The 25,474-nt window shown below is 54.4% G+C and overlaps 5 protein-coding genes across 5 annotated transcripts; 4 read left to right on the forward strand and 1 right to left on the reverse strand.

Moving 5' to 3' along the window:
- Positions 1 to 269: 269 nt before the first annotated feature.
- Positions 270 to 7,697, forward strand: DICSQDRAFT_87297 (carbamoyl-phosphate synthase). Its single transcript, XM_007366297.1, has 10 exons — positions 270 to 524; positions 580 to 2,462; positions 2,545 to 2,733; positions 2,796 to 3,128; positions 3,189 to 3,367; positions 3,424 to 4,954; positions 5,011 to 6,918; positions 6,979 to 7,381; positions 7,436 to 7,506; positions 7,563 to 7,697. Exons 1-10 carry the CDS (start codon positions 293 to 295, stop codon positions 7,596 to 7,598), a joined length of 6,765 nt encoding a protein of 2,254 aa, XP_007366359.1. The 5' UTR covers positions 270 to 292; the 3' UTR covers positions 7,599 to 7,697.
- A 4,065-nt stretch (positions 7,698 to 11,762) lies between these two features.
- DICSQDRAFT_61788 (uncharacterized protein) lies at positions 11,763 to 14,800 on the reverse strand (the record flags this gene model as incomplete). The annotated part of the gene is made up of 5 exons (XM_007366298.1): positions 11,763 to 12,127; positions 12,180 to 12,560; positions 12,810 to 14,079; positions 14,141 to 14,431; positions 14,486 to 14,800. 5 exons carry the CDS (start codon positions 14,798 to 14,800, stop codon positions 11,763 to 11,765), a joined length of 2,622 nt encoding a protein of 873 aa, XP_007366360.1.
- An 888-nt stretch (positions 14,801 to 15,688) lies between these two features.
- DICSQDRAFT_170686 (uncharacterized protein) lies at positions 15,689 to 19,719 on the forward strand (the record flags this gene model as incomplete). Its single annotated transcript, XM_007366299.1, has 13 exons — positions 15,689 to 15,830; positions 15,881 to 15,976; positions 16,027 to 16,179; positions 16,280 to 16,366; positions 16,430 to 16,662; positions 16,731 to 17,024; positions 17,093 to 17,131; positions 18,215 to 18,356; positions 18,410 to 18,801; positions 18,864 to 19,016; positions 19,158 to 19,355; positions 19,405 to 19,574; positions 19,629 to 19,719. The coding sequence occupies 13 exons, from the start codon at positions 15,689 to 15,691 to the stop codon at positions 19,717 to 19,719; spliced, it is 2,190 nt and encodes a 729-aa protein (XP_007366361.1).
- A 793-nt stretch (positions 19,720 to 20,512) lies between these two features.
- DICSQDRAFT_24722 (uncharacterized protein) lies at positions 20,513 to 21,079 on the forward strand (the record flags this gene model as incomplete). Its single annotated transcript, XM_007366300.1, has 1 exon — positions 20,513 to 21,079. A coding segment is annotated over one exon (567 nt), but the record flags the coding sequence as incomplete, so codon positions are not given.
- A 3,483-nt stretch (positions 21,080 to 24,562) lies between these two features.
- On the forward strand, positions 24,563 to 24,832 carry DICSQDRAFT_61872 (uncharacterized protein; the record flags this gene model as incomplete). Its single annotated transcript, XM_007366301.1, has 1 exon — positions 24,563 to 24,832. A coding segment is annotated over one exon (270 nt), but the record flags the coding sequence as incomplete, so codon positions are not given.
- Between the last annotated feature and the right edge of the window lie 642 nt (positions 24,833 to 25,474).

A 25,474-nucleotide genomic window follows, 5' to 3' on the forward strand; every position in this document is an offset into this window, starting at 1 on the left:
CGGGAGATGCTATCATGGAGCGGTCTGGATCCTCTTGACTGCGGGCGTTCAGTAGCAGCCGGTCGAGGAGGCATTTCTGAATGGTGAAAGCGCTTATCTCCGGATTCTGATCGAGATGGATCTGGATACACGTGACGACAGAGTGCGTTTTCTGAGGAGCAGCGAGACGCTGGTTCTTTTTCTCTTCCTCTTCACTCGACTCGATTCTCCCAACGGGCGAGCGAAGAGGAAGAGACCAGCATCATCATACGAAACCCCACGACCACGATTCCAATCCATTCTTTTATCAAAAATGGCTCTGTCCAACCCCGCTCTCAAGGCAAACGTCGTGCGGCCCGTCCTCGCTCGTTCGGCCACAAACTACAACAACGGCTATCCGGCGGCCCCCATTGCTGCAACGTCGGTACATGATGAGAGCCAGCTGGTAGATGCTGTGCTCGAGCTCGCTGATGGAACCGTGTTCCGTGGGATCAGCTTCGGCGCAGAGGGCAAGAGCGTCGCTGGAGAGTGTGTCTTCCAGACCGGTCCGCTCCATCTCTCGCTCCCCTGCTTGGCCCAGCTCACTCTTGCGCCGCACAGGTATGGTTGGATACACCGAGTCTCTCACAGATCCCTCGTACGCAGGTCAGATTCTCATTTTGACGTACCCCCTCATTGGAAACTACGGAGTACCCCCTCGCCCCAAGGAGGCTTTGGTGGACGATATTCCACAAGAATTCGAGTCCTCACGTGTTCATGTCGCTGCGCTTGTGGTCGGCTCGTACTCTGAGGACTACAGCCACTTCCTGGCAGGCTCCTCTCTAGGACAATGGCTCAAGGAGAGCGGCGTCCCCGCCATCTTCGGCGTCGACACGCGCGCGCTGACGAAAAGGATCCGGGAGAAGGGATCCATGCTTGGGAAGATCCTGGCGAGGAGAGCAGACGCTCGTGCCTCGCTGACGTCGTCATCGTCTGTGCCCTTGTCTCGCGCTCCGTCCCCGCCGGCAGGTACTCCCGCTGCCTCCGCGCGTTGGCGCGAGGATTATGTCGACATCCCGTTCTCGGACCCAAATCAAGAAAATCTCGTCGCTGCTGTGTCGACGAAGACCCCGCGGCTCTTCAAGCCTGTGACAGAACCCAAAATGCACCCGACGGGGTCGCGCCCGCTCCGCGTCCTCGCGGTCGACGTCGGTATGAAGTTCAACCAGATCCGCTGCTTCACGCACCGCGGTGTGGAGCTCAAGGTTGTACCTTGGGACTACGACTACCTCGCGGACAGTGAGGAGCCGTTCGACGGCTTGTTTATCTCGAACGGTCCCGGCGACCCTACGATGGTCGCTCCCGCGATCGCACGCCTCGCGCGCGCAATGGAAAAGGCCGACAGGCCGATCTTCGGCATTTGTCTGGGCCACCAACTACTTGCCCTTGCGGCGGGTGCAAAGACGTCGAAGATGAAGTATGGCAACCGCGGGCACAACATCCCCTGCACGGACGCGCTCAGCGGGCGATGCTACATCACGAGCCAGAACCACGGATATCAGGTCGAGGCAGCGTCGCTGCCCGAGGGGTGGCGGGAGCTGTTCCAGAACGCGAACGACGGCAGCAACGAGGGCATCTACTGTGTCGACAAGCCGTTCTTCTCCGTTCAGTTCCACCCCGAGTCCACTCCCGGGCCGCGTGACACTGAGTTCCTGTTCGAGGTGTTCATCCAGAACATCATTGATTGTGCAACCACTGGCGCTCTCGTGCCCATCTCGATGCCGGGGGGCAGCAAGGAGCAGAACGAGGCGCGGGTGCCTCGCGCGGACGTGCAGAAGGTGCTCATCCTCGGTTCTGGAGGCCTCTCTATCGGCCAGGCAGGGGAGTTCGACTACTCGGGCTCGCAGGCAATCAAGGCGCTCAAGGAGGAGGGCATCTACACCATCCTCGTGAACCCGAACATTGCGACGATCGCAACGTCTCGCGGGCTTGCGGACAAGGTGTACTTCTTGCCCGTCACCCCGGAGTTCGTGCGCAAGATCATCAAGTACGAACAGCCCGACGGGATCTACGTCACGTTTGGCGGGCAGACCGCGCTCAACGTCGGCATCAAGCTCAAGGACGAGTTCGAGAGCTTGGGGTGCAAAGTCCTGGGCACGCCGATCGACACGATCATCATGACTGAGGACCGACAGCTGTTCGCAAGCGCGATGGAGGAGATCGGGGAGCGGTGTGCGCAGTCGAGCACGGCAACGACGGTCGAGGAGGCGATCGCTGCTGCGAACACGATCGGGTACCCGGTCATCGTGCGCGCGGCGTACGCACTGGGCGGGCTTGGGTCGGGCTTCGCGCAGAACGAGCAGCAGCTGAAGGCGCTGTGCAGCAAAGCGTTCGCGACGAGTCCGCAGGTGCTGGTGGAGAAGAGCATGAAGGGCTGGAAGGAGATCGAGTATGAGGTCGTGCGCGACTGCCGCGACAACTGCATTACCGTGTGTAATATGGAGGTACGTGTCGTCTTGGGCGATCACATATAACTTCTCTTCCCTTCTTCGTGCTTGCTGACCTCCAGTGGATCTTGCGGTACAGAACTTCGATCCGCTTGGGATCCACACTGGGGATTCCATCGTAGTGGCGCCTTCGCAGACGCTGTCGGACGCCGACTACAACATGCTCCGGACGACCGCCATCAACGTTATTCGGCACCTAGGCGTCGTGGGCGAATGTAACATTCAATACGCCTTGAACCCGACGTCTCGCGAGTACTGCATCATCGAGGTAAATCTCCCCCTAGTTCCCGTCGCATCTGCCATTAATCTGGCATCGTTTCGTTCAACTAGGTCAACGCCCGTCTGTCGCGCTCATCCGCGCTGGCGTCTAAGGCGACGGGGTACCCGCTGGCGTTCATCGCGGCCAAGCTCGGGCTCGGGATCCCGCTGAACGAAATCAAGAACTCGGTGACGAAGGTGACGTCGGCGTGCTTCGAGCCGAGCTTGGACTACGTTGTGGTGAAGATCCCGCGGTGGGACCTGAAGAAGTTCAGCCGGGTGAGCCGGCTGCTGAGCAGCAGCATGAAGAGCGTGGGCGAGGTGATGAGCATCGGGAGGTCGTTCCAGGAGACGATACAGAAGGCGATCCGGGCTATTGATGACCAATTCTCCGGGTTTGCGAAGGTTGGTTTCGAGCACTTCTTGTCCTTGTCTCGCGTCGTGCTGAAGGATTACATCATATAGAATGACTTCGTGGAGGATATCGACGAGGAGCTGATGAACCCGACGGATAAGCGCATCTTTGCTATCGCGACGGCCTTCCATCGTGGATACAGCGTCGAGAAGATCTGGCAGATGACGAACATCGACAAGTGGTTCCTGACCAAGTTGCAGTCAATCCACAAGATGGAACAGCATCTCTAGTGAGTTTTCCGCTTATATCATAATGAACAGATATTCTAAGCGGCGATAATTTCAGCCAAACCAGCATCAACTCCGTTGACGAGGATATACTTCGTCAAGCGAAGCAGCTTGGGTTCTCTGACCGCCAGATCGCTACCTGCATGGGTACGACGGAGCTCGCTGTCCGTCGTCTGCGTCAGGAGCACGGTGTTGCGCCTTTCGTCAAGCAGATCGATACCGTTGCAGCGGAGTTCCCCGCATTCACGAATTACCTGTACACTACGTACAACGCCGTCGAGCACGACATCACCTTCGACGACTGCGGTGTCATGGTCCTCGGCTCCGGTGTGTACCGCATCGGTTCGTCTGTCGAGTTTGACTGGTGCGCCGTCCGTGCCATCCGTACGCTTCGGGATCAGGACCTCCCGACAGTCATGGTCAACTATAACCCGGAGACCGTTAGTACGGACTACGACGAGGCCGACCGGTTGTACTTCGAGAACATCAGCTTGGAGACGATCCTCGACATATACGATACCGAGCGCTCTCGGGGAGTCATCATCTCTATGGGTGGCCAGACGCCGAACAACATCGCGCTCCCGCTCTATCGTCAGAACGTCAAGATATACGGCACGTCTCCCGAAATGATCGACACGGCGGAGAACCGATTCAAGTTCTCCCGCCTCCTGGACGAGATCGGCGTGGACCAGCCGCTCTGGAAGGAGCTGTCGAGCTTTGGGGAGGCGCATGCGTTCTGCGAGAAGGTTGGGTACCCGGTGCTTGTTCGACCATCTTACGTGCTCTCCGGTGCTGCGATGAACGTCGTCTTCAGCCAAGACGACCTCAGCAGCTACCTCTCTCAGGCCACTGCTGTTTCTCGCGAGCACCCGGTCGTCATCACGAAGTACATCGAGGGCGCAAAGGAGATCGAGATGGATGCGGTCGCGAAGGACGGAAAGGTCATCATGCATTACATCTCAGAGCACGTCGAGAACGCTGGCGTCCATTCGGGCGACGCCACCCTTATCCACCCGCCTCAAGATCTTGATCCCGAAACGGTCCGCCGCATTGAGGACGCGACGTACAAGATCGGTAATGCGCTTAACGTCACGGGTCCGTTCAACATCCAGTTTATTGCAAAGAACAACGAGATCAAGGTCATCGAGTGCAACCTCCGAGCGGCGCGCTCGTTCCCTTTCGTCTCGAAGGTCACCGGCATCGACGCGATTGAGATGGCGACGAAGGTCATGTTGAGCATTCCCGTGGAGCCGTACCCCCACGTCCCTCTTCCCCCGGATTACGTTGGTGTCAAGGTTCCGCAGTTCAGCTTCAGTCGTCTTTCCGGCGCCGATCCTGTCTTGGGTGTTGAGATGGCGTCGACGGGAGAGGTGGCCTGCTTCGGGAGAGACAAGTACGAGGCCTATCTCAAGGCGCTCATCTCCACGGGTATCGTCTTGCCGAAGAAGAATATCCTGTTCTCCATTGGCAGCTTCAAGGAGAAGCTCGAGATCTTGCCTGCTGTTCAGAAGTTGCATGCTGCTGGCTACAACCTCTTTGGTACGTCGGGTACGGCAGACTTCTTCACCGAACACAACGTTCCGTGCAAGGTGAGCGCAACGAGATGGTTCATAAGCGATAGCCTATATAACCCTCCGCTCTCCAGTATCTGGAGATCCTGAACGAGGACAGCGATCAGAAGTCCGAGTACTCCCTCACGCAACATCTCGCCAACAACCTCATCGACATGTACATCAACTTGCCGTCGAAGAACCACTACAGGCGCCCTGCGAGCTATGCTAGCAAGGGTTATCGTACCCGTCGTATGGCTGTCGACTTTGCTGTTCCCCTTATCACTAACGTCAAGATCGCGAAGCTGCTCTTTGAGGCACTTGTTCGTAAGATGCCTCTTGAGGTCTCGCCGGTCGATTTCAAGACCTCCCACGACACGCACACCTTCCCTGGTCTGGTCAACATCGCCAGCTTTGTCCCTGATCTCACTATGGCGGGTGAAGACTTTGCCAACGCGACGAAGGCCTCTATCAGCGGAGGCTTCGTCACTTCGCTCATTCTCCCTGTCGGTCTCGAGACGAGGATCACGGATAGGGCGAGTCTCGATAAGGCAGCCAGCAATATAGCTGGCTCGGCATACTGCAACTATGCGATGAGCATCACCGCGACCCCTGCCAATGCCGGCGCACTGGATGACGAACTTGAAGCCGACGTCAAGTCGCTCTTCCTACGCTTCCGGTACGGAGAGCCAGACAGCCAGATCACCGCCGCGGCCACCCACTTTGCGACGTGGCCGTTCGAGAAGCCTATAGTCACCGACGCGCGTGGTGCTAATCTCGCTCCGATCCTCCTCTTGGCCGACCTTCATAACAAGTCCCTTCACGTGACGAATGTGCAAACCAAAGAAGACATGTTGCTGATCTCGCTCAGCAAGGGCAAGAAGCTGAACGTCACCTGCGACGTTTCTGTGTACGCCCTGTTCTTCACGAGGGAGCAGTTCCCTGGGGTGACCTGCCTACCCACCGCCGAGGATCAACAGTACCTCTGGAACAACCTCGAGTCCATTGACGTCTTCTCTGTCGGCCGTGTTCCCTATGAGCTTGCAACTCAGCTCGGGAAGGAAGCCTCTGCGACATCGGGTATTGAGGAGACGCTTCCGTTGCTCCTTGGGGCGGTCGCGTCAGGTCGCCTTACCCTTGATGATATCTGTATACGACTGCACGATAACCCTCTTCGCATCTTCGCCCTTCCTGACCAAAGCCACGCCAACGTTGAAATTGTCGTCGGTCGTAAGTACCAGTTCCACAGGCGTTCGCATGCGTGGTCTCCACTCGAAGGCACCGTCGTCAACGGTTCCGTCCATCGCGTTCAGATCCACGGCCAGACCGCCTACCTCGACGGAGTCTTGTCGAGCGCACCTTTGGGCAAGGACATCTCCGCGGCTGTGATCAGTCACGCTCCTATCGAGAGGAGAGGGTCAATCTCAGGCGCAAAACCGGAAGTCTCGAGTTTCGCGCCGCGGTCTTCTGCCGATGCATCCGCACAGACACAGCAGCTCGTTGCGCAGTCTACCACCCTGTCCTCGACCGCTCTGGCACCGGTTCAGGGCCCTATGTCCAACACACAGATTTTCAATCATCTTCTGCCACACCCCGCCTTCAATCGCCGCCACATTCTCACTGTCAAGCAGTTCAGTCATCGCGATGTACACGATCTGTTCACGCTCGCGCACGAGATGCAGCTACAGGTCGAGAGAAACGGTACGCTCGACGTCCTCAAGGGCAAGGTACTCGCGACGCTCTTTTATGAACCCTCTACGCGGACGTCATCGTCGTTCGATACGGCCATGAAGCGCTGCGGTGGAGAAGTCGTTAACGTCCACGTCGACTCCTCGTCCGTTCTTAAGGGCGAGACCTTACCTGACACGATCCGTACTCTGGGCTGCTACGCTGACGCCATTGTGATCCGGCACCCCGACATTGGCAGCTCGCAGCTCGCAGCGAAGTTCTCTCCTGTCCCGATCTTGAATGCTGGAGACGGTATCGGAGAGCATCCGACCCAGGTACGGAATGATGCATTGCATATCAACGGGTGTGTGGAGCTCATCATGTACTTGTAACAGGCTCTATTGGACGTCTATACCATCCGTTCTGAGCTTGGGACAGTCAACGGGCGCACAATCACCATGCTTGGAGATCTCAAGAATGGACGGACGGTCCACAGTCTCGTCACCCTCCTCTCGTTGTATTCGGTGCGATTGAACTTTGTTGCCCCTCCTTCACTCGCAATGCCTGCGAGTGTAGTGTCCGCGGCGCGCAAGGCAGGTATACCGGTTTACCAATGCGAGTCCTTGGAGGAAGTCCTCGGAGACACAGACGTTCTCTACGTCACAAGAATGCAGAAGGAGCGGTTCAAGTCCGAGTCGGAGTTCAACGCCGTCAAGGATGCCTACCGCGTGGACCATGCGCTTCTATCACGGGCGAAGGAGGAAATGATTGTCATGCACCCGTTGCCGCGCGTCAATGGTAAGCCAGGTTCTGGTTTGAGCGTAGGAGGGGGTTGTTGACAATACCGCCCAGAAATTGACCCTGATGTCGACTTCGATTCTCGCCGTGCTGTGTATTTCCGGCAAATGCGTTATGGCCTCTTCGTGAGTGTTTTCCAAATCCACCTTTGTTGACAGTGGTCTGATAGTCTGTTTGTTAGATCCGCATGGCACTCCTGGCGAGCGTGATGGGTTGAATTCAAATAGAACCAGTCGGACTTTCAGTAACCATGTAGGATAGATCTATTAGCGAACAAACAATTGTTGTAGCTATACACAATGTAAAAGTAACATTCTCTTATCGTTCTGATGAGCCAACTTTTGCTGGTGCCTTTGACTGAATGCTGTTGGGACGGAGCCGACCAACTCGACCGTGTAATGCGTATTGCGATCACTTTGCATCGTCACCTTCGTTGATCTATCGAGCGATGGCCACTCCCGTCTGTCCCCTTCACTTAGAGACTGGCGCATTCATATTAGTCAAGATAGATGGTAGATGGTATCTTGACGGAGATAACATGTGATGCACAAAGGTGTGTTTAAGACCAACCTCGTCAGGCTGCGGTCATATAGGTGTACATACAGACGAACAACACGAGTAACAATCTCTGAGGGACCAACGGGCGGAGCTGAAGCGGCAGAACGATCCAGCAGAATAAATTACGTAGCGATACATGCAAGGTGCCATGTATTGGAGACAGCGGTCCCGCAAAAGCCTCTGCTGCACCTGGCCCTCCCTTCTGAGTGTTGCGAAACCGGAACTGAAGGTGATGAATATCCAGGTGATGCGACTGAGGAGAAGGAAGTGATCAGTATAATTAGCACATGGTACAAGTACTTACTTGCTCTACTATTGCCAAACATCTCCGTAGTGAGCTCCTCGCTCGGGGTAGAAGTCATGAGTAGGAGAACAGGATTGATTGTCCGATGGGGCGTAGATGTATCACCGCCTTGAAGTCGGGGATATTGGCTAAAAGTAATGTGCTTGACAGCATCACGTTCAAGATGGTGCGGAGGAGAGGAGGGCAACGTTGCCGACGAGTGACACCAGGTCACCGTGGCAGTGGATCCGGACGGGACGCGCCTACTGCCAAGGAGCAAGCTCAAGTGTCAGGACGCCGATGTCGGTGGCCAATCCTCTTTGCTGATGTCGACGACCTTCCCATTGCCCCTCCGGTCATTCTGGGTACCTTCCATGCCTCACTGAACTGAACTTGCTGTCTCTGCCTGCTCTCCGATTCTTTAGAATAATGAGCTCACCGAGAAGGGGGGGTACGCCTGCCACTAGCCCTGCCGTTCTCTGGGTCGTCCTATCCTGACTTCATCCGCCCGCACATTCTGGGCTGAAAATCTCAACTCTCTTCCTTCTGTGTATCAATTGTGTGCGGTCGCGCTATAGCAGTATGATCAGTAATGGGACTTGTGGTGAGTCGTCTACCCATATTGAGATTTCAAATATCGGGCAAGGGAGCGCCTGATTCGCAATCTCGACCTCGCCTTCCGTGAAGGCAATCTCGACCAGCAGAGTCTCGCCGCTCACGTATCTCGGATGGTGCAGCTGAACCATGAGGAGCTCTCATCGCTCATAATGTTGGTAGTTGGTATTCTTAAACGTGTTCGTTAGAAGGGAATAGAGCTTGCGACATCAAGCCCACGAAGTTGTCCTCGGTAGGGGGACCAACAGTCGACGCCTCCGCTTGATTGACTTCAGACAGTCACGGCCGCACCTCAGCAACTCTCAGATACCAAGACTCCTGGTTGTGGGACATTGCGCAGTGTCAGCGTGCGTGTTCTCGCCGGCCATGGTGAGCGTGTGTGTTGCGAGTCATGACGCCTCAACTCCTGGTGTTAACAGTGTTTTGCAGGTTTTTTTTTTTTATCTCGTAGCACCTAAGATCTCATGTGTACGCTATCGTGCATCTCCTCGCTGGTACCCTTCCTTGGAGCTGTCAGCCTCTGGACAGAGATCGGCAAAGCGCCGGACCGGCTGAAGGAAGCTCTGCAGTTTCGAGTCCCGCAATGTTCGCCAGTTGAGTAGACTATATCCGCTCGCTCAATACCGCGACCACTCGGGATTGTCGATATCGATGACAAGCCTTCGACAAGCCAGCATGACGAGATCCTGGATATCCACATCCTGGAAAGGACGTCACCAAGGGACTTTGCATAGGGGTGCCCCTGAGCTTTTCTCTCCCACAGTCTTCAACGAATGAGACCACCGTCAACTCCTCCATCGTCCCCCCTACCTGGTGCTCCCTATCTCACTTGGGCTTTGCCTCAGCCGCCTCATCGTCTATGCGCGCCCACGACGTGGGTATCGCGAGGTACCGCAGCGCGGGGAACGTCACTGCGTCGAGCGTGACGAGGAACACTTCGTGGGAGCCCTCCGTGCCCTCCGGAATGACGCGCGGGGTGTGCGGGTACTGGGCGTCGAGGTACCGTGTGATCGTGATGGATTTCGCTATTGGCGTATCCGTGAATGAATCGAAGATCGCGGGGAGGGTGTAGCGCGGGGCGTCGTCGGGCCAGAGGGAGGCCAGCTGTACCAAAACCTGTTCAGGATACGACGGTTACCGAGCCTGGTCAGCCTCATCATAGCCACTACCTGATGGCGGCTTACGACCAGATGACGTGTTTAGCGATGAGCTCGGCACCGCATCGAAGTACGTAGAGCTCATCAACACGCCTCCGGAGTAGTACGTTGGGGAGAGGTTTTACCGTCTGTCAGTCCCGAGGCTCCGCAGGAAGCCATGAACCATTGTCTGTCTGATAGACATTGTGTAGGTTTGTCGTAATTCACCACCTCATCCAACTACGTGTGTGCTGTATTGATTTATCTGGGCCGTCCACCAGATCCCCCTCGATGCCAATGAAAGCGCGAGTAAACTCCCTCACTCCGGATCTTCACAGCTTCCGTGTTCCCAATAATGTCAACACGAGATGGTGGTGTCTGGTCGCTTCTCGAATTAACTCGTCATATTATCACTAGCCTGATGTTCCCTTGCCGTTCGCCAACATGGCGTCGTCGATGCGACCCGCCACATCCGCGCTGCATCTGTGCCTACTAAGGTTTGAGCGCGGAGTGTGCTGGATACCACAAAACCTGTGAGTAGATTGGCACTATAGAGCTGTATCTCTGAGAGTCTTACTAGGAGCACTGCGGCCGCCCATTGCATTCGGCGGTGTGGCACTATTTCGGCAGACTGTGTATCTCAGGAGCGTGACACCAAGTTTCGCATATCTCGCATTGCTAGGCTCGGCTTTCTTACACCGTGCAACCAGACTTGCAGCGACCCACTGTAATAAGGGGCCAGGAAGTTGAGCAAATCCGGCGAGAGGCCGGATTTAGGTCCATGACAATCGGGTGACGCACAGCTTCGAAGTTCACATAAGCTCATGAATGCTAACTAATGCTTCCGCGACAGAGCCTGCAGGCTAAATCAATTCCACCCAAGTTCCTGAGTTCTTCTCATACCTGCCCCGGTATCGCGGCTCGGGGCCTTTACTGTTCAAAGCTTGACCGGCTATCTTCCCTCAGGCCGTGCATAGCGGCTGCTGTCCGGCGTAACACCACCGGGCGATGCCTTCGTCCATTCGTGTGCCACAGAAGCCTGTCAAGATCGAAAATTTCAGGATCACGTGTACCACTGTGCTCATAGATATATGTATATATAGTGCAGGCGTCGTGCATCGATCTCTTCTCACCATCTCATCCTTGTAGACCACGTTTCCGGTGGGTGGACATTCCCTTACTGATGCGCATTAGCTTATGCTTGTATTTACTCAGCCAATTCATCAGAAGTTATAATCGTCTAGGCGACATTTCTTGTCAGGAAAACTACACAGTGAGATTGTATTTGCGTTCGAGCTTGTTCAGACCTAATGGAGGATAGTCATTTAACATGCGCCTGATTGAAACAAGGACAGGACGGTTTCGCTGGTTTGACGATCCTCGCACAGTCCGCTATGCTGTCCTCTCGCATGTGTGGTCGAAAGAAGACGATCCGAACCATGTTCCAGAGCAGACCTACCAGGATGTCTGTCGTATTCATCGCGAGGCCGGCGATCATCAGGAAAAACCCCATCTGCGAATTATGGATAAATTAGCGAGGTCCTCGATAATGTGCACTAATCCGCTCTTTGCTACCTCTAATGGCTGGCGCGACTGCGGATCCATCCCGAGCCCGACTTGCAGATGGTCTGTGTTGCGAGGGCGCGCTCGAATGTGATGAGCTCGAGCTCAAACATGGTAGAAGGCAGACGATGATGCGCTTACTGGTTTCTAGCGGCGATTCATGTAACAAATCCAATCAGCGTGCACCGTGCGCGCAACACCATGAGAGCTCCAAGATAAGCTTCAATTAGAATATAAGCTTGAACATATGACGGTCTACATATGGGTTTACATAAAATGATGGGCATAGATCTAAGACGGTCGAACTTGTCCATTCACGGGGAGCGATGGGACCAAAATCTGGAAAGAGGTGACAGCTCCTCTCGAGGTCGTCAACCGCAATGATACTACCTGTGCGCTCTCCTCCTCCTCCGAGATCACGGGAAACCTGGTACATGCAGTGATCAGGCTCAGGATGGGTGAAGGGGCTGAACCACTCAACATATGCGAGGTGGCCATAAGGGCGCGCTTCCTCGCTGAGCTTCGGAAACAGGAGTGGGACTGCCTTTTTGGGAATCTTGAAGACGATACGGACTTGCGCGACTTGCAACCCTTTCACTAGTGTAAGACAAGAGTTGAACTAGTTATTTGAGTAATCACAAACCATGAATGCCATGCTGTGCGTTTGCCCTGGTGTCGCGCACGAGTGCAGTGTCAAAGCGACCAGGAAGCATGTCGCCATACTTACCCTTGTGCGCCGGCCGCACATGAATGACGTCACAGATCTGCGTGCCAGGGGCTGCACAGATGTGGGGGTCAGGGACCCAGAACTTGATCTTGTGATATGTTGGAATCGCCTGAAATGGCAAGAATACACGCGCCGACTCGCGCTCTATTTGCTGAGGGGTGAATTCTGGACAGTTGCGTTGGGCAATGAATCGGGTGAGGGCGTCGCGGAAAAATTGTGCACCATAGTCGGTAGGAATTGAGGTAATCTTCACAGCGCGAACGGAAGGGTACCGCGTCATTTTGATGCGGTTTGGGCCTTGGTCAGCTGTGATGCGTGGACAGCCACTGCAGTGCTGGGTCTGGGTAGCAGTAGGCAGGGTAGGCTCAGCATGCGATGTGGGCAGAGCACTAGACTGAGCGACATGTGGCGGAGTGTCCGATATGGGTGTCTGAGCGGGAGGCGCTGACGACGATGGGATATTGGTGCCTATATCTGCGGCAGGATGTGCTGTTTGTAGAAATGTGAAAGGAAGTGTCTGCAAAGAATTGAGGAGAGATGACATACCACTTGAGCCTGTCTGTGTGAGACACCATTGGACATACCGCTCGTGACGCTGCATCTTCTCCTTACGTTCAAGCCAGATAGTCATTTGTGCGAACTCATCCTTGTGGTTGGTGGCACGGTACGCATCCTTGGTAAAGTCGATGTGAAGCCGTTCGGAGTACTGTGTGTCGTAGTTGTCTGTGGTGCCGAAAAGTTCAATGCTGCGACGATAGTGGTCAAGAGAATGGAGTTTGGGGAGGTGGAAGTGAGTGCGGATGCCTAATTCGACGAAAATCCCCTTGTTGTCATGAAAAACGACCAGTGTCTCATCTAGGAGGCGGAGAGTTTCAGTTGTGTGAGTGCTATACTGCGCATAGTAGAGAAAATTGAGTACTGCCCATGTAGCACGAACAAGGCGCAACGCAGACCGTCCGTCCGGCAGCTCCAGGCCTACAACAAGGCCTAGCAAGATGCGACCAATGTCCTGGTGCTCCTTCCCAGTGATGCGCGACATCGTTGAGATGCCTTTGCCAAAGTGTCGAAGGTTGTGATTCAGAGGCATACGGCGGCAGCGTGCATCAATCTCCTCCGTTCCGAACGCGGCGTGGAGCCAGGAAACAAGGTGCTTTAGAACTCCCTGATAGAGCTGATGCAAAACGTCAGGAGTAATTGCAAGGTAGATATCTGTGTAAGGCAAATCCGCCCAAAAGGGACGACAGATGGGTTTGATACCAGCTTCGGCACATGCACGTGTAAAGGCCCGGGGACCCTCGTCGATCGCAGATATCGCACGAAGGATTTTGTCTAGGTCGCGAAGGGGCCGGGATGTGTCTGTGGACTCGCCAACATCATTCCGGTCAATAGGACACTTGGGACACTCCCCCGTCTTGCAACCGGTGACAAGAAGCTGCTCAGGGTAGTCCCCAACATACGTTGCAAGAATGGGGTGACCACGACGGACTAGACCATCCCCACTTGCCAGCTTCATTCCTGTTACGCTAGCAGAAGCGAGAGGCGCAAGGACACGGCCCATACAAGCGTGAAACAAGTTTGCGAGGGTGCGACGACGTGCAGCCTTGTTCTTGATGTGCTGTAGACGAGAAGTTGGGAGGTACGCTAGAAGAATCTGGCCACGACGAGATGGCTTGCAGCGGATATCCTTGGGGAGGTTGCCTAGTGTCATATAGACGGGATACGCGGACTTGTTCCCAATAAGGGTAAGCTGCGTCTTGTCGGATGAAATGATGATGGGGATCACGGTGGCACCCGGTTTGTCCTTCTCCAACTGTTTCTGCAGGCCGATATAAGGCGATTAGCCAAAATGTTACAAGGTAGTTTGTCGGTTTACATACCTGGGTAGCCCACCACCATTGTCCTGTATTCATGTCGAAGTAGACCCTACTGGTCTTATTGCTGTCGGTGTAATGGCGCTCGGGAACAAGAAGGAGGAGGCCGATGAAGTCCGGGTCTCCATAGAGCGCCTCCACACACTGTAGCACATCACGGAAGAACACCTCGAACGCCTCCCCAGCAACAACAATCTCGTAGCGCTCGAATCGAGGCCGTGCGGGTGGGAGCTGCTTGTCGATGATTTGATCGAGGCCTCGGGTGTGCTTGTAAGACAAAGCAAGCCGCTGGGCAACCTGGCTTAGCACTTCAGCGAAACAAACCAGAATACAGATAAGAAAGGCACAGACCTCTTCTATGGCAAGCAGCTCAGTAAATGCGGTGGAACCAGGTCCGCGCGTCTTCGCCCACATCCCAACCTTCCAATCCCGCTCTGAGGCGAACGGAGCATAGGGGTTAGGGTTGTTTGGATCCTCGACGACCGCGCGATAGCTCTCGTGAGCTGTGTGGCATAAATCGGAGGGTCCAGTTCTGTCAGATTGCAGAATCGGGGCACCTGCGGTCGCGATCGGAAAGGGAACAACGAATGTCTTGCGGCGCGCAGCATTCTCGATGTCCCTCCGTTCCTGCAGAGATGGAGAAAAGGCACAACAACATGCAGTCATGAATCCGTCAGTAAGCTTTCAAGAGAGTTGAACAGCTGTCACTTACCCCAGAAGCGATAGGAGGTGTCGCCTGAGGCGCAGTTGAAGACAGTTGGTGTGGGGTTACGCTGTTAGGGTGTAATGTGCGAGGTTCCGGCTCCCATCCCACCCCATTCAGCTCCTCGTCAGTTTCTTCATCACTGACCAATGATCCTAGGCCATCCTCGTCCTCGTCCTCGTCCTCGTCCTCGTCCTCGTCCTCGTCCTCGTCCTCGAAATAGTGCATGTCGTAGTCTCCGAAGAAATCACCTTCAAAAGGGATTGGTTCAGCATCCATGTCGACATCCTCGATTTGAGGAATTTGAACGGGAACAGGGGAAGTGGCGTCGAAAGGTGGGCTAGGAGGTGGAGAAGACTCATAGAGGTGAGACACCCGAATTGCAGCACAGGCGGGCTTCTGGGTTTGTGCAAGATGTTTTGACAGTCCGGAAGGACTGAACCATTTGCGACATCCTGTGCATTTCTCAGTCGCTAGTGCTGTACGTGAGGAAGCCATAGATAGCAATGACAGTGTACAGGATGATGTGAAAGTAGCTAAGAATGCATGCGAAATGCGCTAAGACTTGACCCTCGATGGTTGGGACACAGCCTGGGATGCGCTTTGATGTCCATCGTCAGCCACCAGCGGACCTAAACAGGAAATTCAGACTCTGCCCATCGCCTGTTTTCAGAGTCAGCCACAAACCGCGTTGCCATCTTGGACGACGTGGAATTTTTTCTTACCATTCTTTACTGCTTCTCCCACAACTTTCTAACTCGCACACGCCACTCCTTTTGTTTTCACGTTCCTCTACCTAGCTATCGATGTCAGACCGCGCATCTCGTTCAAAGAGCAAAAAGAAGGGGGCCATGCCACAGCAGTCATCTCCCGAGACAATGCTCGGTGCCGCGTCTCCGGTAGACGGAGGCATGCCCCCTACTGCACCTCAGGGTCCAAAGCCTCGTCCTCGCCGGAAGGTTGCTGAAGCAGAGGCAAACGTCAGCATCGCAGGTGCGTGAATTCAAATGACACATGAATAAGCTAACCCACCGCTGGCTTAGCAACCGCACTCGTAGCCAGATCCACATTACGCCAGCCTGTCGAGACGTCCAAGGCAGGCAGCGCAGATGTTGAGAACCTGTCCTACACCACCAAGGGTGAGTCCGAGTTGTTACTAATACTTAGCGATACTGAAGTACCTCGTCAGCTCCCAACGTCGTTGGCAGGGCAAAGAGTAGTCGCAAGCGAGTACACTCTGACTCCGAGTCCCTCATCAGGGCCGGCGCCGACGTAAATGAGGATGTGCCCCTGACGTCCATCAAAGCTCCGCCAGCAAAGAAGACAAAGAAGCTAGCAACAGGTAAGCGAGACGGCCATGGCTCATGAAAGCATCCCCTTCTGACCTTCTTAAACCACCTCATCACTGACGCGACCAATGCGATGCAACCTGCAACTGACAGTCAGTGCCAAGCGCGACAACGCAGCGACCACAAACGCACCGGGTCGGAGGACTAGTACGCGCGGTCAAGAAGCTCATGCCTTGCAACGTAAGCCTATCACAACGCGATTCAGCTGAAATGTACTACAAGAGACTGATCGAGTACTCACAGTCACGGGCATGGCAAACATCGGCGGAACGACAATTATTACAGATCCTGTGGGCAGTATGAGTGTGGAAGATGTGGCAGACGATGATGAGGCTGAACAATCTGACCGTGATGATGAGCCCTCGGCCCTCACGCAAGAGCAGGAGCTGGGCCAAGACGACGAAGCTCAGTCCGACTCTGGAGAGGAGTCGGAGTGCGACGACGCGCACAAGCTTGCAGCCCGTCTGGTCGCTGAAGTGCGTTCAGTGTCATTTGATTGGTTGAGGTGGTGAATAACCACTCACCTCCATTGTTTCCCCTCTAGATACCTGTGTGGTATGAGATGTCGAAGTCGAAGAAACAGCCGAGCGAAACACTCACCGCTGGTGGCAACGAGTCCCACGAAAATACGCGACTCGTGCCGGCAAGGTCAAGTACACGTCGCGTGTCGCCCAAGTATTTCGTTGAAACCAGCGACTCGGGCTCTGAGTTCAATCCGGAGGCCGACGGGACTGAGCTTCCGAGCGAGGAGTATACGGTGGGGATGGGGGAGGAGGAAGTCGACGTGGCAGACCTTGTACTGCCCATTGTGGGCGCCCCTGGGAAGCCGAAGAACAAGGTTTGCGCCCGTCCACACATGTCACGGCATGCTCGCTGACGCCTTCATACCTCAACCTCACCCCCCAGCAAGCTACCGGCAAGAAGACAGCCAAGCAGCAGCTCGAGGTGAGTTTCCCATTCGTCTGCGTACATTGAGCCCTTCTTTCCCCGTCATCATCGTTGTTTCGGGTACTGGAGTGGGTGCGGCGAGCCTGAGAGTACGAGTTTTTGCGCGTCAGGCGTGAAGACGACGCTTGGCCTGGCGACCGGCTGCAGTTGTGCGAACATGGGATTGACACACGTTGGCCCAAACATCTGCTCAGTGTCTCGTTGTGCCGCGTGTAGGGTACCGACCGCCCTTTGACTGCCTATCATCGCTGTCCCTCGCCATCCAACTGTCCGTCTCGGGGCGACCACGAGTGCGACACCGAGGATGGCATCCTGTCGTCATCATGGTCACTCACGCCCATCGGTCGATAAAACCCTTTGCTCTTCCCCTTTGGAGAGATGACGTCGAGCGACCGTCCATCTCATGGCGACAGAGGATGGCGGTGCGGACGTTCATCGTGGCCTTTCTGGGCCTCTTGGTGCCAATTTGTTCACACTGCTGCTTGTCCGATATCGTCGCCTGGCGCGCTCAGCCTTTTGTCGTCCGCCCGCCGGGCGCAACGCCCACGTCGTCGTCCTCAGCCTCGCCGCCTGTTGCCACACTAGCACCGGCCGGCTCGGAGTGGTTGGAGCGCTGCACGACGTGAGGAGTGCACCGTCGCAGGTAGCAACCAGCGTCATCGTGAGCGGGGACCCTGCGGCGCGAAAACTTGTAAGGTCAAGGTGCCATCACGCACCTCAAGCTCCTCAAGATGTCTTTTCGTGCGCTTCGCGATGACTTCCGGTTCGAGCGGACTGTTCAGTTTTTGGGCCCGCCGAGCAGCTGTACAACGAGCGCAGGATGAAACCACGCGTGCGACACAGGATGGCATCCTGTGGGCTCATCACCATCATCACTCATGCCCATCGCCCATAGAACCGTTTGCTCTTCCCCTTCGGAGAGATCACGTCGAGCGGCTCGTCCTTACTAGCAGACTCTTGATACGATTTCTTCACGATGCGTCTGCTGCGAGAGGACACCCTGGACTTGATCGGTTCTTCCCCGTTGTTCTCCTGTGCGGGCCTGTCTTCAAGAACTAGTACTAACTTCTGCACATCTAGGAGCCTGTATGGAAAGATGCCCCGTCCCAAGCCGCCGTGATGGCATACAATGTCTACCTTCAGACGCTGGCCAGCCTCGGCATCCCAGCAAGTGAAGCACCACCACCCCCCTCATCTCTTCCTGTGTCCGCCAAGACCCAACGTATGTTTTTTTCATGTCAAACTACTCTTGACTCTCACCTTTGCTGTCCTCAGCCGCGCCGTCCAAAGCCAGTACCTCCCGTCGCCATCAACGTCCTGCTGTCACCAGCGAAGCGACGCCTTCCCTCGCTCAAGAGAGCCCTGTCGCGGCTCCATTGATGGACCCTCGGATGGGACTGGAGGCTGACGAGTACAAGATAGTCGCCCCCACACCTGGTGCGGCCCTAGCGCTTCAACGTCAGCACGACGACATCCGGGAGACCATCCGACACTCGCGCGGAGAAATCGAGGCGTTCATCGTGTTCATCCATGCCTTCCCCGACACCATGGGCCGCACCCGCTTCGTCTCCGACGCCCTGATCAACTCTGCTGGCGAGCTCGGATTTCCCGGTCTTCGGCAGCGCCTGCAAAAGGATCAAGAGTTCACGCACGCGCTTTCAGCCATTGTATGTAATATCATGTGGTATCTCCCTGCCAGCGACGCTGAAAAACCATTCATTCATCACAGCCGCGCCAGCGCATCAGCACCTTCCGTGGCCAAATGAAGAAGTGTGCCGAAACACACGTTGTCCCACAGTTTGGCCTGGTTCAGGGAGAGTGCGAGGCTAAGGTGGAGTTCCTTTTTGACCACATGGCATATGTATACCCTTGTATCTATGATGTGCGTGTTCCCTTCTTCATCTCCTGCGCAGACAGTTTGCACGGCGCTCCTAGAGCTTGGTGTCGTCATTTCCACAAATTCTTCAAGTCCTTGTGTGGCTCGGAGTCGCTGTGCAATAGTCCACTGATTGTTGATATTCAGACCAAGAAGCAGTCGGTTACTTGGGTGCAGCCTTACGGCGGCTCCATCGTGACCGCATTGGCCCGTCACATTGCTTGGACAGGACCCAGTGCGATCGCCATACGCAATCCTTTGCAGTTCACGTCTTCCATCCACGAAAGCCCGCAGGTCAACGAGAAGGAGATCCCGATGCCGATGCTCGCTCTAATTGGTGCTGCGGTATGCCACCCCCCATGTATTCCCCTTTTTTTGTCCTCATGCATTGCAGATCCATGCTGCTCTGACCGAGTGGAAGTCTGGGACGCACAAGCCCAGCTCCTTCTCGGCAGATGCCTATGCAGACGCCTATAACGAGCACCTCACACTCCTGCGGGGCATCAAAGACAAGAACCTGCGTGGGTACCACAAGATGACGCACCGGATCTTCCTCGCTGCCAGGTGAGGATTCATTCTGTGCTGCATCGTGCTGAACTTACTGATGTTTTCTAACAGCGGCACCGCCCCAGCCATACCTGCAGCTCCGACGAACGCGGCCACCGATGCTCTCGCTCACGTAGACTTCGACAACATGGACATCGACTAATTACTCCAGCTCAACACTAGTATACCCTCATTTCACATCTCAGTCCGCAGCCTTTCTTCCTCCCTATATCTTACACTTACTGATCATGTAATATCTCGCATCATCTAGTGAGTACATCGTCTAAGCGCTGTCGCCCCAGACTCACATAATACAATTCACATAGAAGCACCCCCTTTCTTTTGAGCCCCTCACTCCTATAGCTATCAATCCTCTACTAATACACGTCATTGATGTTGGCATATAGGTCGATATCATGATATAGTGGCAGCGCCGTCTCGCCGTTTCTGTGTCCTCCCTGTGCCTCCCCGCCTCCCCCTGCCGCTGCCTGCATGTATACCCATATCTGCGGGACCCTAGGGTTATCGTGAAGATCTGTATCCCCTTGCCATGGTAGTTGTGTCATGTCGTACCGTAGCAGTCGAGAGTACAACCAATTTATTGTTCTCCTCGCATACCACTATTGTGTGCTCAAGCTCCTCTCGCATGTCGCTATTCCTGTGCTCAATGCACCCAGATGCGCCATAATCCTTGGTATTGTTATTCACGAACGCGTATAACGAGTATATTATTACGAGGATAAGGGGATGATAGCACGTCAATATTGGTCCCTCAGCGTAGCGCGCTTACAATGATAATGTGTGTCTATTGGCTGCTCGTTAGCTGGGACTAAGCTAACGAGACTAACGCCCTAATCTGGCTCATTAGTGCTGATTATCCCTCTTTAGCAGATGCAGTTTTTCCTGATGATGGTGTCCCGGTGCTCCCTCTTCTTTCCGATAAGATCCGTTCTTTCTGTGATCTGGCACTAGCAGAAGGGTATGAGTTTGCCTGGGCAGATACCTGTTGCATTGACAAGAGTAGTTCTGCCGAATTGTCGGAAGCTCTCAACTCGATGTACAACTGGTACGGACACGCAGTCGTTTGCTACGCCTATCTTCCGGATGTATCCAATCCCAGTCGTCCTCCCTCCCAAGAGTGGGAGCTCGAGTTCCGAACAAGTAGGTGGTTCACCCGTGGGTGGACTCTACAAGAGCTCCTTGCTCCCGGAATAGTTATCTTCCTCTCCAGCACATGGGAGTGTCTAGGGTCGAAGCGCACTCTTTCATCCCTCGTCACATCCATCACTGGGATTCCACACACCGTCCTCACCATGGAACGCGCCCTCAACCAGGTCAGCATGGCAGAGCGGCTGCGATGGGCTTCGTCTCGTATCACAAGCAGGAAAGAAGATGAGGCCTACTGCCTTATGGGGATCTTCGGGGTCCATATATCAATCACATACGGAGAAGGCTCTTCTGCCTTCATGCGGCTGCAGGAGAAGATTCTCAAACACATCCCCGATCAGACGCTCCTTGTTTGGGGCTCTGTCCTACCGAGCACTTCCAACACGATGTCGTTTCGGAGGCCCTCCGATGTTGCCGAGCACATTCAGTCTTCGTTCAATGGCACATCCTCTCCTCTGTCGGTCCGGCACTCCATCCAAAAGCAGTGCTTGCATCAGGAAAAACTCCCCCTGCGAATTGGCGTTAAGCGAGCTAAATTATCCCTCACCAGCGAGATTAGTCCATTAGTCTTAAAAGATAAGTCCCCTGCTAACCAGCAGCCATTAGCTGCCTTAGTAGGCAGGGTCCGTAGCGGCGGTCATTCATTATTTGCTCGCCATTCAGGCTGTCGTTTGGTATTTTCAGATTCTAGTTGCTTGTACGATAGATTCAATATATTGAAGGGTACGACAACGACTAGCATGATTACACTGCATAGTAATCTATAAACTTGTATACTAAGTTCCAACATGATACGCTAATCCGACCTCATCCAACTACACATAGCACTACAACGTGGGCCGGATCCTCTCTTGATGAGCTTATACTACCGCAACTTACTTCTTGGAGGCGCGAAATGCAAAGTGCGGCTGGGCAAGGCCACAGACGACGACTTACCGTAGTACATTATGCACCTTCGAGTTGCTATGCAGCATGGTATCTTACAACTCACCTGGACCCCAGCTTCTGTAGTATCACTCTCATACCACCATGTCCGCTAGTACTAGATCACCCACCAGTCAAACTGGCTACTCCCGTATGTAGCGATGAAAAGAAGGAGGAAAGGTTGGGTGGGCACACTGATGTCGGAAGGAGAGATGTGGCAACGGAGCGTCGAGCGCGCAATGGGATGCGGCTGTGGTGTGAGCGCGAGTATTTAGGGCAGGCTTCAATTGACTTGGAAAGACACAGAGATGGTCTCTCTTGCCTTGTACGTGTTCTGAGCATACAGTCCTTGATTTTTGGGCCTGCAGTAAAGTATGTATGCCTATTATTACCTTCAAGGAACTTATCCAGCTCGCAAATCTCGAGATATAAGACCACCAATGGTCACGGGCGTCATTAGTTGACATTAGCACTAATTTTCTGTGAATTCGCGCGGGGAGTTTTTCCTGATGTGCTCTCCTCGTCCCCCGCAGCTTTCAAGAATCTCCCTCCAGTGCTCCCCCTTTCCGCAGCTGCCTTTGCAGCTGCCCTGAACTTCCCTGTCAGAGATTCTTCTCACCGTGTCTTCACTATCACTCCGTACGGCATCCATGCTCGATTCCCTCTCGTTCAAGTTCAGTTCAAGGACACTCGAATCGATTTTCCAGCCTATCTCGCACCGCTTGCTTGTTCCGATGAAGACGGAACACTGTATGCTCTGTTGCTACATCGCCACATGGGGACATCCACCCCAGAATACTTTGTCGGGACCAGCTTCGAGCCCCTCGGTGACTCTACTTCTACTAGGTCATATTCGACGTTTTACCCTCGCGCAGTACGCCTCAACCTCTCTCCCGATGAATTCAGTTCTCTATGCGCTTCTCTAGAAGTGACCACTGTCTACATACTACATCGACATACGCCTATGCAGACCGATCTCGATAGCGACAATTCAGGCCATGACGCACTCAAGGTCGCTCGACGCGGTTCCCCGGTGATTCTCACTGAGGGATCACAGAAGCTACTGGCTCTGCAGGGCTACAGGGTTCCTGCGGGAAGGACCATTGTTGCTGCGCTATCGAAGCGTCAATTCCAGCTTGACCAAGCGTCGGGAATACCGGGCATCGTGATCTGGAATGATGACGAGTATATCACCATTCAACTCGGATGTTGCAATTGCGAGTTTGGGGAGCGCGTTGTTGGCAGCAGTGGTGTGATCTGGTCGATGATGGCGAATTGGGCGCAGATAGCGAGTGCAGAGAGCGAATGATAGAGTTAAGGAAGAGCGAGAGAGAGAGAGGCATAGACACATAGACAAGAGGTTTAGGGCACCAAACTGGCACTCAGGGCTCTCCAGGCCCAGACAGAACAAAGCCCCACCCAGGCCTCAAACACAAACCGAAGAGGCTCGTCGCCATACGGACTAAAGAGCAGGTAGGTACATGATGAGCTGGCAGTACCGATGTGCTATTTGTATGTATTTGGTCACTCGGCGATGGCCGGACGACAAACTCCAACACGCGTTGGTCTACTGGCGGTGCTGGTCCATGCCCGGAATGCATCTATCGGTACAACTCCGGATCAGTTTACCGATGATGTCCATCCCATCGACCATCCGGTACATGTTCGTTCGTGGACCCTCTCTTGTGGTACCGCCACGAAACATGTTCACCTTGCCTTTCCGAGCGGAGGGGAGTTATCATTAACTCTCACGTTGGCCTATCGGGGAGCTGCTGCTAAGGCGAGCGAGGACGTGTATATGCTTGCAATTGAAATCCTCGGGTTTGGAGGACCCTCACGGCCTGCAATCTTAAAGCGGTCTTCCCGCTCTCCATCTCCGGCTCAAGTTGCAGGATCTGCTCCAGCTCGACTCCCGCTCCAAGACTACTCATCCAGCCAGTCGGCTTCACCGTCACTCACCTCCCTTTCGAACGCAAACATTCCAAAAATCGCTATCTCTCCACCATCAAACATTGACCTAGACGACAACAGTGATGACGATGCCCAAGATGGCCAACACCATGAAAGCCGTCCTTCATGGCCTGGTAGTCCCGACCTGGCGAAACATGGCAGTCACGTCGTCTTCAAGGCTTCCTCGCAGTTTGCATCGGAGTATGAGCGAGGGAAAGCTCCACCATCTGCAACCATTACTGCGAGGCCTCTCATGCCTTCGTCGGTCATCACGGGGGCTGGCAGGGAACTCGTGAAGACATCTGCTAATCCCGTACAACTCCGCACTGACATTGATCGGGTACTTCCTGATGTGCCTTATACTAACGATCCAGGTCCTTCTCATCGCGCTACATCCACGGCATCAGGTAAGATGCCCGAAAGTGTTGGGGGACAGCCGCAAAGGACAACAGTTTCAAGCACTACTCGGGGGTCGCAAAGAAACACTCTTGTCAACGGTGATGACAGCCGTAGAGATCGCTACGATGACTCTATTTATTGAAGGTCAATTGCAGGATCGATTACCGAACCACTTCCTATTGCCAATGCCCGCACAGTCCCACTGGGAACGAGAACAGTGGAGGGGCGACTTCAATCAACTCTACTAGCAGCACAACACGAGCTTGAGATCGCAAAGCGCGTTGGTGAGTAGAGCCATTTTTCACCAGGAATGCCCTACTCGTTGTCGAATCTCTTACTGACATGAACGGCCATAATGCCTCAAAGCAATGCGAGAAAAGTGGATGTTGAATCTCATTCTTTCTGTACAAGTTGGATCAGGTGCTGTAATCACTGGTCTGGCAGCCACATTGATTGGATTGGGGCAGGTGCGCCTGCAGTCGTCTCCCATACAATGCATCCCCTCTAACTTAAGATCATTCGGACTGGTCTAGCCCAACACCTCGTTGAGCATAGTCCTCGCAGGCCTCGGAGGTCTTTCGACTGTGACAGCTAGCTATCTTGCGAGAGTACGCGGTGTCAGGGAGACCGGTCCAGAGACTCCTTGGATCCGTGCTAGAGATCTCAAGGCGTTCATCCGTCATATCACAACTTACATCCACGAACATGGGCATGAAAGTGGGCAAGAGCACAATGACACTATTTGGTGGTATAGAGCAAGGTTTCAGGACATCATGGAAAACGTTGCACGAAAGTCCGAGCCGCCGACGATGCGAAGCGCTCCAAGTCATGTATGATACATTAGATCTATTCGTCATAGGTGTCTATCCCTACGTGAATCGGAAGCAATCGTACTCACAGGCGGGATGAAACATTCGTGGACAAGAGGTACGACCAACTTACTCAGCGAGTAGGCACTTTCTTTCGCTGACTGGTCAGTGTGAGCATTACCGTAACTCCCTGAGGATGCGCGGACGTACCTCGATGTCGCGGCGACTAGGCGCGTAGACTCGGGTCGACGTTCGGCGACGACCCCGTAGGCGAGCGGCAAGGAGCTGAAAAGGGGAAAGAGAGAGGGAGAGGGATAAACGTGACAGAAAACTCGACGAGGGCAGAGCGGAGGTCGGCACGAAGGCACGAGACCTACGAAAGCTAGTCTTCACGCAGACAGCGACAGACTAGTCCCAATGACCAAGTTATACATTAGCACTCGAAGGGAAGTACAACGCTATGGTCACTCACCTAGTCCCAATGACCAAGAGGTCGAGATGGGGACTAGGGAGCGCCTAAGGGGGTTCTTATATACTAGAGGGGCTGCTTAGCAACCAAGGACAAGGCGCGAGAGCGAGGCAGTGAAGATGACAAAGAGAGAACAAAGGGCGAGAAAGAAAAGGCAAGGGCATGGCGATCACGGGAACGTAGCATGCGGCCGTGGGAAC

Source organism: Dichomitus squalens (genome assembly GCF_000275845.1).
Source record: "Dichomitus squalens LYAD-421 SS1 unplaced genomic scaffold DICSQscaffold_17, whole genome shotgun sequence".
Classification (NCBI taxonomy): domain Eukaryota; kingdom Fungi; phylum Basidiomycota; class Agaricomycetes; order Polyporales; family Polyporaceae; genus Dichomitus; species Dichomitus squalens.

Excerpts from the sequence above, each read along its gene's own strand:
- DICSQDRAFT_87297 (XM_007366297.1), top strand. The coding sequence starts at position 293 with ATGGCTCTGTCCAACCCCGCTCTCAAGGCAAACGTCGTGCGGCCCGTC. Across the intron at positions 6,919-6,978 it reads TCGGAGAGCATCCGACCCAG|GCTCTATTGGACGTCTATAC; the intron begins GTACGGAATGAT and ends TACTTGTAACAG. Across the intron at positions 7,507-7,562 it reads AAATGCGTTATGGCCTCTTC|ATCCGCATGGCACTCCTGGC; the intron begins GTGAGTGTTTTC and ends TCTGTTTGTTAG.